Source organism: Astatotilapia calliptera, chromosome 11 (assembly GCF_900246225.1).
Source record: "Astatotilapia calliptera chromosome 11, fAstCal1.2, whole genome shotgun sequence".
In the NCBI taxonomy this organism is placed as follows: Eukaryota; Metazoa; Chordata; class Actinopteri; order Cichliformes; family Cichlidae; genus Astatotilapia; species Astatotilapia calliptera.
This window is the reverse complement of record NC_039312.1, coordinates 19,382,686-19,402,558: the sequence shown is the minus strand read 5'-3', so window position 1 is coordinate 19,402,558 and position 19,873 is coordinate 19,382,686. Positions and strand designations below refer to the sequence as shown.

Genomic DNA, 19,873 nt, shown 5'->3' with positions numbered 1-19,873 from the left:
CACTCTGGAGGTTTTGTCATTAACTCTTTGTCTTCATTGTCCCTAAGTGTGTAGATTGAACTCAAAAGAACATCAAGCCCCTCCTCTTTCACACGTTTGTGTGTCTAAAATGCTGTGAAACAGCAGAAATACTCCATGCAGAATAATTCTTCATGTACAAGCATGTGCATAGGAAGCTCATAGCTACACTGCTTGTGTCTGAGGCCCATAAATCAGGTCATATTATCTTCAATAAGCCCTAAGCCTAAGGCCATAATTACAGCCACTAGGGGGCACTGGCTTCCCATTGGAGCTGACAGACTGTCAAAATTTCTCTGTTATTTAACTTCTATGAGATCACACCTTGGGTTCATATTCATTTCACTTTAATAAATCTATCCAATTATGGCCTTTGCGAATGAATTTTGTCAGGATAATGACATAAAAAGGGCCGACATACGTAACTGATGACATTAGTGTGCTTTATGTGTGTGCTCCAGTGTTCACCTGCACATCTGCGAATGCCCGTACCTTCTGTGCAGCAAGGTGCAAAGCGGTTCGCTGGCTGAGGTCGGTCTTGTTGACCGATGCTCCGGCTTTCAGCAGAATCTCTGCGCAGTCCAGACGGTCAGCCAGCACGCAGTACATCAAAGGGGTCCGGCCGAACTGGTCCTCACGGTCCTTCAGCAAGGGCTCTGCTACATGTGGACACACATGAAGCACAACAGAAGGTTTAAGTCAGAGGTTAAGACCCCAATAGAGACCACGATTTCGGTGAAAATCCACAGAATTCATTCTTGTAAGTTCTTGTACTTAAAGAGAAAAAACTATTTATTTGGAGCTGCTAAGAGTCACAAGGAAGCACTTTAGCACTCATAACCTGCATCCTCATATTTGCCCTCTTATATTCTTTTACTGCACATTTCTAATTTATGCCACATGCCATGACTCGTGTGACTTCATGAACCTAAGATGTGCTGCTTACCGGTGATGAGTTTGAGGAGAGCGCTTCTGTCTCCGTTGACAGCTGCTGCATGAACCTGCGAGCCCAGAGAGGCAGGTCCCGGGCTGGACGTCGCTGAGGCCTGCAACACAAACAGATGGAAGGTCACAACTGGAGCTGCAGCAACACATATACACACACACAGTTTAACAAAGTGACATTAAACTGAGTCTAGACAGTTTCCTTTGCATTCACTTGACTCAAAGCACACCCTCATTACTGGACACACTCACAATTAAGTGCTTCATGTTCAGTATAATATCATATTGTGTGACAAATAAATATATTCTAAATAAAACTGCGTTTCTCGAGATCAGAGAATATAGACACAGTTTTTCTGTATACTAAGCAAACAGTGATTGAGCCATTCAGGAGGCCATTACTATGTTACACACGGATCGTCTTGCGGGCAGATAATAAACACCTGAAGCTCCACAAGCAGTCGATCGTACAGCAAAATGCGTACAGCCAATAACAAAATCAGGGAGCTAATGTGAGCTGGCAGTAGGGACTGCGAGTGTGTGTGTGTGTGTGTGTGTGTGTGTGTGTGTGTGTGTGTGTGTGTGTGTGTGTGTGTGTGTGTGCTCCCGCTGAGGGGGTTAAATCTCTTCCTGGCCCCACTTAACCAGAGCGCAGTGAAAGCTGGGTAACGTGCAGACAGGAAGCAGCTGGGGAGGGGGAGACCCTGTGTGAGCGTGTAAGAGGGGGGTCTCTCTTCATGTCTTATTCATGTCTCATTAATACTGCAGCATGCCTTGCCGTGTTTATATCTGTGTGTGTGTGTGTGAGCGCGCATGCATGTGTGAGTTTGTGTGTTCGGTTTGGAGATGTGGGACAAGCCCTGCGGAACGCAGCACAGAAATCAATTATTGCCCTTAAACACATAAATGCTGGAGGCACAAACTGATGCCACAATCAGAGTTTTCTCCGAGACGTTTTCATTAACTCCCAGATCTGATGCTACCCAAAACTGACCATCTAAAGAGACTTCATGCCGATACAGCAGAGGGGAGTTACTGATAAGTGTTAAGCATTCGCAGCTTTAAAAACACTTCTAAACTTTTGGTCGGGGAGGTGAGGGAACGCTGCGGTGTCTTCCATCCATCGTTTCTCATCCCCCTCTTCCTCCCCCTAGTCACCTCGTAAAGAGAGCTCCCGTAGACACTGCGTGCAGCACGGCAATTACCCATCATGCTCCTGCTTTCTCACGCACTGCCAAGTAGTGGCAGAGACTTAATACAAGTTCGTTACAACATTTACTGCGAGGTAAGGCTATGTGTGAGATCAAGCGGGTGGTGGTGGTAGTAGTGGGGGAGCGGCACCTTGAAGGTGTGTGTTAGTGTGTCAGCGTGTGTGTTTGGCACATGTGCCATGTCATGGGAAGTGATTTTCCGTGAGAGAGAGTTTTTACACGAGCTTTACCAAAATCAACCACAAACGTCTCTAATTTAAAGTCATTACCCCAGTCAGTAATGCAGATGGAAATGCTCACTCAGACACTCACAGAGTCTGCAAATATTTAACTTAATGCACGCACAAACAGCAGATATTCCAGAGCTGCACAAACAAGTAATACAATTTTATTATTATGATTTCTTTTATACAAAAAAAAGAGATGATCACAAGACCTCCTTTAAGTCGTGCACTCAAGCCAAACTTCTTTCCTTCTGTCCATTAATTTTTATCCTTTTCTACACTTCTCAAGTCTATTTGAAAGCCCCCAGCAGTCAGACTAAAATATGAATTGATTTATGAATAATATTAGATGCAGGAAAATAAATAAATAAATAAACAAAAGTTATAATTTGGCCAAACAGCAACATGAGGGACACGAGTCAATATCTGAATCTATGCGAGGGACATTCATATCACCAAGAGTGGGCAATTAGAGTTTTATGAGGACCTGAGTGTTTTGGAAACACCTACAGTGCATCCAAATTTGGCTAAAAAGGCTTTTGCAATGCAGCGTCTGAAACTAGACAAAGGAGGGTGTAAACACAACACAAGGTCCTGTTGAGAGGTTTGGAGTGGTCTCATTTAGCCATTCATACGCGTTCCTCAGGGAGCACTCCGCTTGTTAATATGAAGACAATAACTCAGAGTAAACCATTGATCATGGACTGAGGTCCAGACCAAGTGATTGTGCATCTGTATGAGTATTGATTCATGCTGATGCTGACATTATTTAGTCTTTATTCATATTCTGCCTCATATAACTGCAGAGATTTTAACAAAGAATCTAGACACTCCGACGAAACCTTTCAGAAACACGACAGGAGTGCTGCAAACATACGCGCTGCTGCCTCCTGACAGACACACACTCACTGAAAGTAACGCTTCAATTGATGCCGTTGAGACAAACAGGTAAAAAAGTGTGTGTGTGTGCTTCTCTACTTGTCTGTCACTGTGAAGGTGTCTGCTTTTGATAGGCGACATGACTAGGGCATGCTGGGTTAGCAATGGGGGACAGAGCCTGAGCCTGTGGCCTTTATTTCATTTCTAGAGCACGCACACACACACGCAAACATTTTTATTACCGTTTATACAGTTAGAGCAGAGAGCCCTTAGCTTCTTAGCCATCACGGGGTTATTATGGGTTCCTACATGCATGTATCTGATAGAAGAGAGAAGCTTCAGGGGTCGGTTCCTCGATTTTTTTTGACTGACAGGTATAGATGTTGGAGGAAGGATAATATCAGCCCTTAAGGATCCCCAATCTGTAAAGCCCTATTTCTCGGGGACTTCCTGTTTCCCTAAGGACCAATGAGCTGGCTCCCTCAGCTGGGGGCCGAGCCCTTGGGCACAGCGGGGCCAATCAGCAGGAGGGAAGCAGGCTGAGTGACACATAGATCTGCTAATTTACATCATTACCACAGTGCATCCTGACAAATGAGCCCCTAGGGTGTGAGCCAATCACCTGGGAGAGTAATGCAATTAGGTGGGACCACAGCTGTCAATCTCACAGCCACGGGGGTCAGGTAGTGACGCCTGTGGCTAAAACACCCCTGCCTGACTGCCGTTCACTCAGACACACACCACCGATACACACACACACACACACACACACACATATGGTATATGTATAGAGATTAGTGATGCAGATATGAAGTGTAGGATGGAAAGGCGTGTGTGTGGGCAGAGGCACATTAGAGCCTGGCTCTCTATCTTCCTCCTGAGATACTCAGAAAGCACAGAATGTGTGTGTGTGTGTGCGCACAACTGCTTAAGGGACACAGAGATTGGCTTGTGCCCTCTGAGAACTTACACCTGAGCCTAAGTGCGTGCATATCTGCATACATCAGGGTGTATTTTTGTGCGTGTTTACATTCGCCCATGTGTTTTCATCCACTGGGAAACAGTGTTGTTATGCTCCGTGCAAAGACTACGACAACAAAAGGGGGAGAAAGAGGGCGGGAACTGGTGCAGCCCTGAATTTGACTGCTGCTAGTGAAGCTTATCTTAGTGTCATTAGGTGTTGTGATATCACACTAAGTCGATAGGGTTCTGCCCAGCTTGTGATTGGTTTGTTGTGTGTGTGTGTGTGTGTGCACATTTGTGGGCTGATCAATTCTGTCTTGAGTGGCAGACTGTCAACATTTTCACTTAGCCTCTTTTTAGCTTCAAAGAGAAGAAGAAGAAGAAGAAGAAGGGATGAAACAACAACAATAACAAAAAAAACAACAACAGACAAGTTCTCTAACACTACCAGCAGAGTCCCCATAACCTTGTCTCTGTAGTTCAGCCACTGCTTGAGACACTCTGAGAGTTAGAGGAGCTGTGTGTTTTGTGTCATCCCATTATATCACTAATGAGCCACCCTCAGGAGGGAGGGCAGAGAGACAGCAAGGCAGACAGAAATAGAGAGATGAAGAAAAAAGATAGAGGAGAGAATGAGAAGGCAGTGTAGGGAGGGCAGAGACACCAGCTTGGGGACTTTTTCCTCTTCTCCCCACCATCCTCTTTTCCCCACACCTCTGAGTCTAATTGGACTAAAACTGTGATCTAATTAAATGTCCAATTAAAGTGCAGAGAGCAATGTGCCCACCGGCGAATCAGAGTAGAGGGACATAATCAGCTGGAAAAACAAACAAAAAAATCAATGGGAGCAATGCGAAATGGAAAAAAGATGGAGAAAGCAGAAAAGGGAGGCGAGGGCAAAACAGAAAGCAGATGGACAGAGGAAATCAGATCGGTGTGAGAGTGTGCTGCATTACTCTGCAGCTAGTGTGACGACAAATTACATTGTCAGATGAGGACGCTGAAAAGGGTTAACATGTTCACTGGGGTTTCCCTGCATGTAAAAAATTTTGGCACCCAGAAAATGAGGGTTAGGTCTTTCCACCAAAGGACATTCACCAGAACTGTTATAAAAATACTTAAGATTGAACCTTTTTTTTTTTTTTAAAAAGAGGAAAAAACGGTGAGATCATTTACAAAGCTATATATATACATATATATATTTTTAAGAAATGCAGACTTCTGTTAAGACAATGTGGAGCATTCCCACTTTGAGCCTGGAAACACCCTGACACGCTGTATGTTATTAGTCATCTCGTACCCTTATTTTCCATGCCTCACAACATCACAGCAAGCTGAGATGAACAACAGCACATGACACCATGACATTATTTAACAAAAACTAAGCCAAAACACAGAAGCAATGTGTGAAGTACACACAGTCATTCAATAGCTTACTGAACCCCCGTTAAAACCAACCTGAAGCAGTCATTTTCTGTGTGACTTCATCTGTCTCTCACATCGTTGTCGAGGAATTTCGACCTACTCTTCTTTACAGTGTTGCTTCAGTTCATTGAGGTTCGTAGGCATTTGTTTATGTACAGCTCATTTAATATCTCATCACAGCATTTGAATCAGGCTGAAGCCTGGACTTAAACTTGGTTATTGCAACACCTCATTCTTTTTCTTTTCAGTCATTCTGTTGTAGATTCGGTGTGATTGGGATTAATTTTCTGTTGCATGACCCAGTTTTGTCAAAAGGATGGCCTATATACAGAGGAGTTCACGGTCAACTCAATGAGTGCAAAGTCCCCAGGTCCTGTGGCTGCAAAACAAAACCAAATCATCACCTTTTCACCACCGAGCTTGACAGTTGGTATGAGGTGTTTGTGCTGATGTGCTGTATTTGGTTTTCATTGTACATTATGGTCAAACATCTCCACTTTGGTCTTGCTGTATGTCAAGCACATTGTTCCAGAAGTCTTGTGGTCTGTTCAGATGCAGCTTTGTAAACCTAAGCTGTGTAGTAGCTCAGTTTTTTCTTCAGTCTTTCTGTCATGAACGTTAACATTTAACATGCAAACTGAGGCCTGGAGATTCTCAGATGCACCTCTTGGGTCTTTTGCAGTTTCATTGAGCATTGCACAGTCTGACCTTGGGTGAATTTCCTGGGACGTCCAATCCTGGAAAGATTGGCAACTACCTTGAATGCTTTCCACTTGTGAATAATCTTCCTCATGGTAGAATGAGGAACTTGAAAATGTTTTGAAATGGCTTTATAAGCCTTCCCAGCAAGCCGCCAAAACATCTGCTTTTATAAAGGTGCTCACCATTACCGATGATGAGTAAAACAAGTGGATTTGATTAGCAGCACCTGGATGCTAATCAACCTCTTAACTCCTATGGAAACAATACTTTACTTACTGTGTACTTACTTCTCCACACACAGATTCTGCTTTTTGGCTTAGTTTTTGTTAAATAAATAATGACAGTTTAACATATCTGGTGTTGATTATGATTTTTTTATGTTCTGATATGAACAACTCTAGAAATGAGAGAGGGTATACTTTCTTTTTTGTGACTGTATGCAAAACATAATTAAAGTTCAACAGCAAAGTTTTTCACAAAAATAAGTAGTTGCAACACCCAAATTATTTATATATTGTGGCGGACCACCATACATACCTCCACAATATATTCATTTTTCCTATGTCCTTCTGTTCAGTAGTATTTAGTTAATTGACCAATATTCAACTTTTACATCATTACCTCTTCTCAATGAGTAATTTTATATAAATAACATATAATATTTTTGCTAAATTAAAATAACAGTAAAAGTTGTTTGCTCTTCAAAACTTTGATCCAACTTTAATTCACATTATTAATCATCTATGAGCAAACACAGTAAAGACAGTTTATCAAAGGATTTTTCATACCTCATAACTACATATATATACATAAAATGTGCACTGACACCCAAAGGATATGGAGCTCCTCCCTCTCTTTATCACTGAGAAATCCTCCCCACTCCATCTGCGAGTTGCTCGCACACTGTGAGCCCCCTATGGACAGCTTTAGCCCATAAAATATTAATGCTGGGATTCAATTCAACATTCCAGCTTAATCTCCTTAACAATTAGGTTGCTGCTGCACACACACACAATTAGCTTTGTTACACACGGTCTTGACTCTAGAGAGAGATTTAAAGACCGGGAGTTCAGCTGAGACACTAAAGACATTACCAATAGAAAAATAAACTTCAGGGATTTATACATCAAATTAGACCTGGTTAACTGCACTAAGTGCACCGGAGTCTTACCATATCTGCGTTAAGGGGGACACTTCAGCAGATGTTTCCCAGTTCAGAGCATCCTCAGTGGGTGTGAATGTGCATCCAGGTCCCCTACCTGTCCTGATCCTGACTCCTGCCAGGGCAGAGAAAGAGGCTCGCTCACATACTGAGATCAGCCCACCTGTTCAAACAAATAACTGCCAGCATAACACTGTACTGATTACAGGCAGGGGAGACATGTCTCAGAGTAACAGATTGTTTATAATAGTTATAGCTCTGAGTTGTTAAACAGTGATTTAAAAACCAGCAATTAACCACAAACGGTCTTTTTTCCTCCTTCTTGTTCTTTATGGAGAACATTTGCAGAGGTTTTGGAGAGTTGTGAATCAAAGTAGGTATCTAAATATTTAAAAAAGATTTGTGCAACCAAGTTTGTTTTAGCTGGAAAACATAAAGCACATAGCTAGACGGTGAACAAAGGAGTATTGCAAAAAACTCAAGCATAATGATGCAACTCCATCGTGTTCAGAGAAATCAGTTATTCATAATCGCACTGAAAAAGTCCAGAGGAAAAAAACTGTGTTTGGCAATGGATCCGCTCAGTAAAACACTCGTGCCATAGCATTTTAACAAAGTGCTCCCTTCACTCCTCTTCGTCGTCGTCATATTTACCGTTTGGTTTTCTTTCGGCGAGGATGAAAATCTTTGAAAAGTTTTCTTCCAAGACGTCCCGTTGAATCGCCACTGTCTGTGTTGACAAAATACTACAACTCCCGTTAGTATCGTAAAACAACAACTCGCCATAATTTGAGTTTTCTCTTCATTCAAGTGAGCCGCTTGAAGGTACCAGAAAAACTACAGTATCCACAAAGCCTAGCAACTACCAGGAAGTGTCGCTCACGCTTCCGTGGTCACCGTGAGATTGGTTCGCCGTCGGCTTCCTGCTGCAGTGAGAAGAGCGGCGTCGAGACATACTGGGAAGACTTAACACCACCACCTCCAATAAATGCACCATACAATGAAACTGTTAGCACTACCTCCCTCTGTGGATGTCCGCTTTGTCACGGCTGTACTGCTGGTATGTATTCAAATGAAAGCCGTGGACTGTGCACGGTAACCGCAGGCTGTTGGTAGCTTCCATAGCTAAGCTTAGCTAAGTAATTGCCGCTGGTTAGTTAGCTGCTAGCTAAGCGACGAGCCTCTACTGGCATGGGACGTGGCTTATGAAGTGACTGAGTTGACCAGTATGTACGCTGTTAGTGTTGCAGATGTTTAGCAGGTTCACAGAGGAGGCCTTCTGGCTGTGTTTCCTCCTGCAACCCTCAAAACTAGTCAAGTTATCCGGCTGCAGTGTAGCCGGTAGTGTTGAACATCACTGTTAGAACTAGCTGTAATTTACAGTATGTGTTTGAGTTGCAGTAGCTATAATCGTTAAAAGCTAGAGTTTGAGTGCAGGTAACTTTGTTAAGGTGTAGGAGTGCATCAAGCTAGCATTAGGCGCTACCACACATTGACAGCAGTTAGATAACTTCTAGTTGCTAGCATTGTTAATTTAAGAGATTTATGAAGGTTTGCTGCGTTTGACCTTCTTTAATATTAGCTCCTGTATTGATGCTGAAGTTAATGTGGGACTATTCGTGTTTCTGTATGTGTCTCTGAATGAAGCTCGCCGGTTGGTGAATTCCTCTGTTGTGGCTCATTCTCATTGGCTGACAACCCGGAACTAGCCAGAGAGCAGTGTGCCCTGAAGTGAAAACTTAAAACTTGTGTGCGAGCTTCAGACCACCGTGATATCGAATATCAATCTGGTGCGGTGCCTTCTTTGAGGAAGTCGTTACCGTTTTTGATGATGTGAGCTGATACTTTGGTGCTGCTGTAGTTTAATCGGTCAACAAAAGGATTCATTGTGCTAATTTCAAATAAATAAAAACATTACAATTTGAATTAAAAAGGAAAACAGCTGGGTAGCATGAAAGCTTAGTTACATATAAGCAATAGATAGATGGAGACCAAACGGATGAGGTGCCGAGTTTTATGATCCAGACATATAGCTAAATATTGGGTAAATTAACATAATTAAGTAGAACTCCATAAAATATAAGGAAACTGGTGTTAATAGTGAGTGATTCCTTTTGGGAGGCGGAAGGGAGGTGGGCCATAGGTAATGGAAAACTAGTCACATACACAAGAAAGTCAAAAACGAACCTGTATTTTTTTTTTATTATTATTTTTTAAAATCTGGAATATATTTCAACAAAGATGATGACATAATGATGTCACAAAGTAAATTACTGACATGAAGACACAGTTTTGACATTTATCAGTTTAAAGCAAGGTCAGCTTAAATGAAAGCGTGAGGTCTTTGAAGTCAGGGAAGACATAAATGTGTCTGAATGAGTCTATGGCCATGACGGGACAGTCAGCTGGAGTTTTCTGGATACTGAGCAGAGGATGGCGGAACTTACTTTAGTCCATGTGAAGAAAGTTTATTGACCCTGTTGAGGAAATGTCAACATCATTAACACTTGTGTCACTTATATATAAAAAATACTGGGCTACATCATATTAAGCCTGCAGGAGCTGTTTGGCTATGGAAACCTGTACCATGAAGCTCATGGTGCTTAGTTTCTGTGCTGATGATGATGCCAGAAGATGTCTGGAGCTCTGCAGTTAGTGATTCAGCAAAACACTGGTGACTTTTGCACACTCTGTGACATTGCTCTGGAGCTTGGCACAATGTTGTAGCTGAGTTTCTTTGGTTCATAAGCACTTTCACTTTGAAATAATACCATTTACAAGTGATCTGGAATTTCCAGGAGGGAAGAAATTTCAGTGATCTCTTTAGAACAACCCACTCTTATCAAATGTTTAAAGGAAGCGTGCATGACTAGGCACCTGAGCTTTATAAACCTGTGGCAATGGGACTGATTAAGAGGTATGGCCCAGCACTTTTGTCCATGAGGTGTATTTAGCTTAATATTATTTGAGACATGGCTGAAACATCCAAGGCCGATCCCCCCCCAAAAAGTGAGACCAGTGCCACATTTACATGTTGTTTAAAGTAGTTTAAAATCAATTTAATTAACACATATGAAGCAAGATGGATGGTGTCCGTGAAGGGATGGTACCTCACCTGATCTGCCTGCCTCTGTGTGCGGAATTGCTGTGATAAATAAGGGCCGATTAACAAAAATAGGTTAAACACTGAAAAATTGCACGTCACAACTTCTCAAATGTGAGAAATTGTTTCCTTACTTAAAATTATCAAATTAAAACTATATTGTGTTAGCATTTTTTTTTTTTCATTTAGGCCTGATGAACATGTGATTTAATGACAGAAGAAATTGGTTGTTTGCGGCCCTAATTTTGTAGGATAGTCTTTTTTTGTTTGTTTTGTTTTGTTTCTTTAATCATTATTTATTTAAAGTAAAAGGCAGTGACGGCTTGTGTGCGAGCAAACGTTAAGGCCACTTGAGCTGTGTCACTCTTTACAAGTTTGTCGACTTCCTCAGAACTGGCCGACCTTCACGTATCCTGTTTAAAGAGGATCTTAAGTCAGCAAAGATAACAACAGATAACTAGATGGTGTGTTGTAATGTTACGTTTTGACTACAGTGGCTCTGGCATGGAGATCCACGAGTAATATCTGACAGCCTTGATGAAATAATTGGTAAAAGAGGAAAGTTTTGTCTTCTGTCGTAACATTTGCATGATTAAAAATAGGCTCATTTAGTAACAGTTTATTCTAGCTACAGTTTCCTTTTATATTTGCATCTGTGTGTTTGTAGTTCCTCTCGCCATTTTCCACAAAGTAAAAGTAAAATTTCCCATGTGTCAGTGCTCCTGTACATTTTAAATGCTTTGACATTTATCACAAAGTAATCTAGAAACCCGCAGGGTGTGAATAGGAAACCTCGATTGTACTTGTATCTCAGAAACCTGGTCTCACCTGTTCTGCACCCTGCAGAATGTGAGACCTGGAATATCGCTGTAATCCGGTTATGCACATGTTGTAGTTCCAACCCGTGTTTTCTTCTAAGCGTTGTCAAATATTTGACGACAAAAGGATGTTTGTACAAAAACGTACAAAATAATTGTTTGCAATGAACACCTTTGAGTGATGAATAAAACATTAAGAATTGGCTAATATTTTGAGGGCTCAAGGCAAAGAAAGAAAGTTATGACACTTATTTTCACACCTTTGAACCATAAAAAAAAAATAAAAAAAAAAATAAAAAAAACCTAAAAAGGCTGAGTGTTTTGAGGCTTAATCTCGGAAGCGACTCGTATAAAATAAATAAACACAATAAAAACCCATCTCAGTGTAATGGTTCAATGTTCAAAGATCTTTATTACGTCTACATTCCACCATTATAGTGCATTTTGGACAGTGAGGACAAAAAAGAAAAATAGTGCTTTTCCTGTATACTGTGTTCCATATAAACCTTAGTGAATTAACAAAAAATCCTGGGAAAATAAATATTTTACTCAGAAATCCAAGGCCACTTTGAAGCTTGCACTTGATACCTCCCATTTTCCTAGACATTACACAACAGCGACACATGTGATCTCCCCAGTGCATGCTCTCTGCGATGCCTGGTTGCGCTGATTTGTGCCAAGAATGATAATCCAGGTAATTCACAGCTAACGAGTGGTCGTAATGTGTCTTCTGCGCTTTACTCCGGGCAGCTCACAAGCATAAACTGAGTGGAGAGAAATTTCCTGTAAAAAGGACGAGAATTACATGAAGTACATATTATGTGCTACCTGTGAGAATAGGCAACTCCAGATGATATCCTCACGTAATTCACCCGACATTTTCCAGATTTCATATGTGGAAAAATCTTGAGAGCTCTGCAAACAAAGCAGGGCAACAGTAGGAGTGTGGACTGTATATTTAGCTCAGTACCAGGAATTGCAGGGAAGAATTCTGGGCAGTCCCAGGAACAAGAAACAGTGGAAAGATGACACTCACGCTCAGTTTTCTTGGGGCACACTGGGAAAGTTTTTGGTAAAGGATCCACTGTCATGAAGCTCTACTTTTATCTTTACTTCCACCTGGAGACAATTTGTTGTACAGTCAGCAGAAATCACCAAACACAGTTATTAATAAACTATAAACACAACATAAAAATGCCACAAAGATTTAAAAATCCAACACTAGGCGAGAGAGAGACCTGGGAGAGATGAGTTTTTAATTTTTGTCCCACATGTTGGCATATCGCATCTGGAGCCAGATGGTAGCACCTTGAACATCATAGACGGAGGATGGTCATCAAGGACTGGCTGGTTCTTCTTCAGCAATCATAGGAAAGTCATTCAAGGTCATACCTGCAATTTTATTGCAATTGTGTTACGTACATTGAGAGCAGAGAAGTAACCAGCACTCAGTTCCTTGTGTGTCTACACATAATTGGCCAATAAAACTGATTCTGACTCTGATCTTCCCCTCTGTATTGTTTTCGTGTTTTATTATAAGAAGATATTTAAGCTGATTAGTCTTGATCATTTATCGCCACAGGAGAGATGGTTCTAGTCTTAGTTCTGAAATCCACAACCATCCCTTCATTTTCAAATGGACACGTTACACCTTACTGTGAATTCTCCAACTACAGGGTCATAAAAAAAACACTGTCACTTAGTCATCTGGGAACTTAACAACATGGTGCCATGCATATTTGCTTTGGCAGCCATGAGCCAAAAGTACATTTTAGCTGATTGGCTTGGCTCAACCGCTCTCCAAAACGACCCAGGTTTTCTGTGTGTGGCCCTAAATTTAACCTGTTGGTTGTCGGCGATTTCAGGTGTAAAATTGTGTGAAGCAGCACTGTGGTGTGCTACGTTTTAAGGAAGGAGTGTTCAACTCATCCTTATTAAGGATGAGAATTGAAAATCAATTCCAGTTGCGCTTCCAGATCACAGAAAACAGCTCCAAAATTATCATTGTGGTTTTTATTTTATTTTATTTTTTTGTTTTAAATCACATTTTATCGTAAGCTGTATTATTATTATTAATAATAATAATAATAATAATAAATTTTATTTATGAGCGCCTTTCAAGTCACCCAAGGACACTTCACAATAGGATAAAACACTTAGTAAAACAATGGCAGAATAGGAGCAATAAAATAAATTAATTTTTTTTATTATTGATGTGGTTGCAGATCTCTTGCACACATGAGTCACTTCATAGCCTTTTTTCTGCTTATTTTTCATGCAGATAATTGATCAGTAAGCAAACTGAGCTATCACATCAATAAAATCTGATCTATGTCCTTCCCCAGTCATAACACAGATGGAGATGTAGCGGTCTTACTCGGCATGTGTGTTTTAAGTTGTAACTGCTAATCCGTCCATTCCATGTGTGTCTGTAGGTGATGGGCCTCTCTACTCCCGGACAGGCAGAAATCGTCAGCCTGGACTCGAACAACATTGACGACGTCCTAAGTAAGACGTCACGCTTTATTCTTCACATTTGTCCTAAAGCAAACATTATATAAAAGGGAAAAATATTTTAGAGAACGATGATAACATCCTCAAATCTACACAAGTTCAAACAGTCTCTAGTCATTTAAGTGTCGACAATAAAGTAAATAAGTATATTTCTTTATTTATTAAATTGGTAGCAAAGGAAGATCTTGATTGTTGGTTTTGCATCTTAAATCTGTGTTTTGTTTTTTGTGTCATCTTACTGTCAACACGTTTTGTAGTGTCGCACAGTCACGTCTTTCCCAAAATCTCTAGATGTGTTTGCTACAATACTCAGATGACCTGGAAATAAGCAGCTCGCCACTGTTATGGCCGTTGTTTGATATTCCTCGGCTCATCCACTTTTCATTAAGCAGCATTTCATTTTCCTGTGGCTAAATTGTTCTCTAACTGCTTTCTTGTTTTGTTTTGTTTTCTTCCATCAGTCACAGAAAAATGACGGGGTTCACATTTAATTTGGTTTCTTAATTAATTTTACTAGCTGCACATACTTTCATTAGAGCAAGTAATACATAGAGGCTTACATTTCTTCCCTGTTTGTTTCCTTGCAGATAATGCTGGGGTGGCATTAGTGAATTTTTACGCAGACTGGTAAGTGTGTTGTTTCTCTCTGTGTCATTGGACCACCTCATTATAATGCCAGTGTTTTACTAAAGTTCCACATTTTCCTTATTCATTTGTAAAGGGTTTTTATGCACTGCTTTCTGTTGTAATGTAGGAAATTCCTACAGTTAAAGTGGGAATAAAGAAAACACTTTCCTGATCATCCCACAGGTGTAGATTCAGTCAAATGCTCCATCCAATTTTTGAGGAGGCATCTAACATAGTGAGGGAGGAGTTCCCTGATACAAAGCAGGTGGTGTTTGCTCGCGTCGACTGTGACCAGCATTGTGAGTAATACTTATAATTTTCCTTTCTGACACTGACATTTGCTGATGATTTGTTTGTACCTGTATTATGAAAATGGAGCCAACTGGTTCGTGTTTTTGGTGATCTAATACCTCAAACTCTTAACGGCATCATTCTGTATACAGGAAACAAAAAGGCGCGCACACACTCACACGCGCGCTCTTATACTTTTACTATACTTGATGCACATATGTACACATAGATGCCCGACACACCAAAGCACAGCCACATAAACCACCGGCCTCAGCCTTTTGAGATAAAGCAAATTAAAGGGAATTATTGATGACCTGCAAACTGTTTGAAGGCTAATGACAAAACTGCTGCTTCCTGTGAAGACCGAAGGCTTAGAGACCGCCTGCTGGGAGATTGACACCTGCCACACACACACACACACACACACACACACACACACACACACACACACACACACACACACACTGTGTGCAGAGAGAATATTTACTCTTGGTGGGGGGGCTGCTTTCATGTGGGAGATCAGAGCTCAGAGCTGACTGAAGGCACTGTTTTCAGACTGAGGTTTAACTGCTGTCTCCGTCGCCGCGCCGCTCCCCATCCACCCATCCCCATGTGTTTTTACTCTTCTTCTCACTCTTCATCAATTGATTTCTTTCTTTGCTTAACTTCCTCTCCCCCTCTGCCTGAGCGCAGCGGACATAGCTCAGCGCTACCGCATCACCAAGTATCCAACACTGAAGCTGTTCCGCAATGGGATGATGATGAAGAGGGAGTACAGGGGTCAGAGGTCAGTGACGGCCATCGCTGACTTCATCCGCCAGCAGCAGGTCGACCCAGTGAAAGAGCTGCCCTCAGTGGAAGAGATTAATTCTGTGGATGTAGGTGGAAGTTTCTGTTAATGTGCAAGTTTCCCCTTTTAAAAATGAATATCATTTAATTATACACACTTTTTTTTGTGTGTGGGGGGGTTAACAGAGGAGCAAGAGAAACATCGTTGGTTTCTTTGAAAACAAGGACTCTGACAACTATCGAACATTTCAGAAAGTTGCCAACATCCTTCGAGATGACTGCACATTCTTGGCCGCTTTCGGGTGAGACACAGACACTAACTAGATCCACCGATGGTCCACGGTTTCAGCGTTATTCTTCCTTTCATGTTTATATCCTTAAATTGACTGTCCTAGTGAGGTGTCTAGGTCCGAGCGCTTCAGTGGAGACAATGTGGTCTACAAACCTATGGGCGAGGGCATTCCTGACATGGTTTACCTCGGCTCCCTCACCAACTTTGACCTGACCTACGCCTGGGCCCAGGACAAGTGTGTGCCTCTGGTTAGGGAGATCACCTTTGAAAATGGAGAGGTTTGTTACCTGCTTTTGCTTAGTTTTTATCTTCTAGATGTAAGTATATATTTACATTCAAAAAACAGGAGGGTTGTTGTGGAGTCTGTGTGGAACTGCTGAGGCCTTAAAAGGTTCTGACTCCATCTGTTTTTGACTGTGTGTTTTCCAGGAGCTGACTGAAGAAGGAATCCCTTTCCTCATCTTGTTCCATCTTAAAGAAGACACAGAGAGCTTAGAGAAGTTCCAGCATGAAGTGGCTCGCCAGCTCATCGGTGAGAAAGGTGAGTGTGTGCACTTTGTATCTGTCAGGGAAGTCATTTTTCTTTTTATACTGTATTGACAAGAATCGGGCCAGTTCCATTGCCTCGGGTTTATAAAGCCATTTGTGAAAGAAAGGCTCTTTCTAAAGAGCTTGCTGAATTTGAGCGTGGTACTGCAACAGGGTGCATTCATTGCAACAAGTCAGTAAATTCCTTCCCTCCTAGATATTTCACAATAAGTGGTATTATTGGTTTTTCCTCCCTCAGGGTCAATAAACTTCCTTCATGCGGACTGCGATAAGTTCCGCCATCCTCTGCTCCATATCCAAAAAACGCCAGCTGACTGTCCCGTTATCGCCATAGACTCATTCAGACACATGTATGTCTTCCCCGACTTCAAAGACCTCAAGTAAGTACGACGTTACTCTTCCCATATGAGGCAATCTTGTTTTAAGTTGATAAATAAGAAAACTGTCTTAATTTTAATAAATTAATTTGGTTTGCGATATCACCTCATCTTTGTTCAAGTATATCCAAGATTTAACAAACAGGAATATAGGCTCATTATTGTTTCATACAATAATAAAAAAAGAAAGAAAAAGCAAATGGCCAGCTACAAATGAAACCTGTCCACGACTGGACTTTACTTTGTAATTTACAATTGAATCATTCTCGTGTTCAATCAGTTTCATAACCAGCATTCTTTTGGATGTTTTGAGGAATTACTGTTGGATACTGATCAGCTAAATTATATAAAATTTACCTGTATTGTTATAATGTTAATTTCATAATGAGACCTTCTCTTCATAAGACAAATTTTGTTACACACACACACACACACCATAATCCTCTGTCCGCTCGACACCAGAGAAATGTCACACCTCCTCAAATCTGTCCTTTATGAATGGGCCAGGACACTGGAGCTAATGTGACATGATTTGGCACGTGCAATAAGTGCTAAACTAATCCAGTCTAATCTAATTTAATCTTATTTATTGTGCCCCCACCATTATGCACCCCCACTCCGTCCCCAATCAGAGTCTGATCAGATAGACAGAAGCCCCGAGGACTGACTAGCCCTCCACAGCCTAATTACATCACATCACCACTACATGTGGCACATGGCTTGTAATTGCATTAGCACAGTGTACATTTATTTATATATATATATATATATATATATATATATATATACACACACACATACATATATGTGCGTGTGCACACTGGGTTACTGGTGACTCGGGACCAGCGCTGCCTGTGTGACATGACAGCAGCTCATGACCTGTCGTTAATAGGGAGACTTTACAGGGCGGCGTAGATATGGATTAATGCTGCTTGATGACATGTCCGCAGGGACTGGTGTCCTCTGCTGCTGCTGCGTCTCATATTAACGTCTAATTCTGATCATCGCTGTAGTTGAAGCAGTTCTTTTTCCATTGTCGGACATTGTGTGTTGGAATGCATAAATGATCCACCGTATTAAATTTTTCCTTTTACTCTTTAGCTCTTTACCCCCTGAAAGTCCTTTAGGAGTAACCCTTGAAGGTTATGGTAACAAGCCTCCTAAATAAGTGGGGTTTGTTTCAGCTGTATTAGGGATTATTTTTGTTTGTTTTTTTAGGAACAACTGTACAAACCTCAAATTGGATAAAAGATGGTTGATGTCCAACATGTGTTTCTGTGTTTTTAGTGTCCCTGGCAAACTGAAACAGTTTGTTTTGGACCTTCACTCTGGTAAGCTTCACCGAGAGTTCCACCACGGGCCCGACCCCACGGACAGCACGCCTGGACAGGTTAGTCACCGGAGGCAGTAGAGTCGCTTTTTTTCGGGGGAGTTCAGGCAAAATTTCACCATTTGTTTCAAATCCGATTTCTTCTCTCAGGAGGAGACGGGCGGAGAAGCAGCCAGCAGTCCTCCAGAGAGCTCGTTCCAGAAGCTGGCACCCAGCGAGACACGCTACACCATCCTCAGCCGAGACCGTGACGAGCTGTGACCTTAACGGCCTTCCTGTGACTCAATGCCACGCCCCGGGGTCAGGGAGGGGGTTAGGGTTGGGACAGGCTAGTGGGACAGAACAGCAACACCCAACACCCTTACTGAAGAAAAAAAAAAAAAAAAGAGACGACGAGGAGAAAGAAGAACGGGAGGAGGAGAGTGGAGTCCATGACACAACCATGTTGGGCTAACCTATATTTTCATAACACTTTCACAATTTTTATTTTGAATCAAAAACGTGGGTGGGCTAAAGAGGGACAATGTGTGTGTGGGGCATTGGGACATCAATAGAAGTGTTTTTACTTTTATTCTTTGGAGGTTGTAAATATGTTTGAGCTACATTGGACTCTCAATGTTGGTCTAAATTAAATGCAGTGTTGTTGTTTTTTTCCTTTATTTTATTCCTTTACATCACCCTGCATTTTTTATTTTATTTTGTGTTTTGTTTTTTTTTGTTTTTTTTGAGGGGAAAAAACTAAAAGGAAAAACAGAACAGATCCCTCACTCACTCCGGTTGTGCGGTTCTTATCTGTGGGTAGTCCAGTTCAGCCTGTCTGACAGGAGATACTCGTTTAGTCTCACTGACCTCATGGCTGCATCTCAATATGACCAACTCAAGTGTAACTCATTTGTATAGCACAAGTTATAACTGTATACCTGTTTGAAGTAGCTTTATCTCCATATCTTCTACACACACACACACACACAAACACAAAGAAGAAATAGAAGAATATTTGGTAGGGGTAGCATAACTTTAAATCATGGCTTGAAGATAAAGAGACTGAGCTACTCCAGCCTATTGAGATGCACCCCTTCTCTCCCTGGTACGAGTGGTACCATGGTCATTGATTATGATGTCCCTTACTGTGCTTATAAAATATCCCTGGGGTCTTCTTACATTATATTTTTTCTTACCGTATTGTGCCGCAGTGGATGTAGTTAGGTTTTTCTTTCCCTCCCTCCACCACCAATCAAAAGGATGTCATACCAGATTTAATGTTTTGTATAAACGTAGCACAAATCTGCACCAGAAATGCACCATCATCCCTCTTCATGAAGCCTGGTGGTGGCAGCATCATGCTGCATGGAGGCCCTCTCTGCAGCAGCCGTGTGATCTTACAGAAGGTCAAATGCATGCCGCAAAGAGAAATACTTTACAGAAAACCCTTCAGCTATGTTATTTCTTTTAGAGGAAGAAGAAAAAGCAACACACAGGCAAATTAACAGGAACGTGACATTTTCTTTTGTAATTTGATCAACCAAAAAAGAAAAAGTGTGGGAAGCTGTAGTGTCCAGACCTGAGGCAGCAATCCGCAAGAAGCTGGAACTGCTGCTGACTCAGAACGAAGTCATGAAGGATACGAATGCTTGGCAGATCTGTCCACTCCACC

The 19,873-nt window shown here is 41.5% G+C and overlaps 2 protein-coding genes across 2 annotated transcripts in view; one reads left to right on the top strand and one right to left on the bottom strand.

Moving 5' to 3' along the window:
- The window catches only part of invs (inversin), a 36,970-nt gene extending 28,635 nt beyond the window's left edge, over positions 1-8,335 (bottom strand). Inside the window, exons 1-4 of the mRNA XM_026183965.1 lie at positions 8,184-8,335; positions 7,539-7,644; positions 965-1,064; positions 511-677 (exon numbers count right to left, since the gene is read on the bottom strand). Of these exons, the coding sequence (XP_026039750.1) occupies positions 511-677; positions 965-1,064; positions 7,539-7,541 (270 nt within the window). The 5' untranslated portion in view covers positions 7,542-7,644; positions 8,184-8,335. The remainder of the gene's footprint in view (positions 1-510; positions 678-964; positions 1,065-7,538; positions 7,645-8,183) is intronic.
- Positions 8,336-8,445: 110 nt separating this feature from the next.
- erp44 (endoplasmic reticulum protein 44) lies at positions 8,446-18,866 on the top strand. Its single transcript, XM_026183970.1, has 11 exons — positions 8,446-8,589; positions 13,886-13,958; positions 14,552-14,591; positions 14,775-14,890; positions 15,576-15,760; positions 15,858-15,973; positions 16,067-16,241; positions 16,393-16,504; positions 16,751-16,892; positions 18,177-18,279; positions 18,370-18,866. The coding sequence occupies exons 1-11, from the start codon at positions 8,518-8,520 to the stop codon at positions 18,478-18,480; spliced, it is 1,245 nt and encodes a 414-aa protein (XP_026039755.1). The 5' UTR covers positions 8,446-8,517; the 3' UTR covers positions 18,481-18,866.
- Positions 18,867-19,873: the final 1,007 nt, after the last annotated feature.

Excerpts from the sequence above, each read along its gene's own strand:
- erp44 (XM_026183970.1), top strand. The coding sequence starts at position 8,518 with ATGCACCATACAATGAAACTGTTAGCACTACCTCCCTCTGTGGATGTC. Across the intron at positions 8,590-13,885 it reads TTGTCACGGCTGTACTGCTG|GTGATGGGCCTCTCTACTCC; the intron begins GTATGTATTCAA and ends GTGTGTCTGTAG. Across the intron at positions 15,761-15,857 it reads AAGAGATTAATTCTGTGGAT|AGGAGCAAGAGAAACATCGT; the intron begins GTAGGTGGAAGT and ends GGGGGTTAACAG.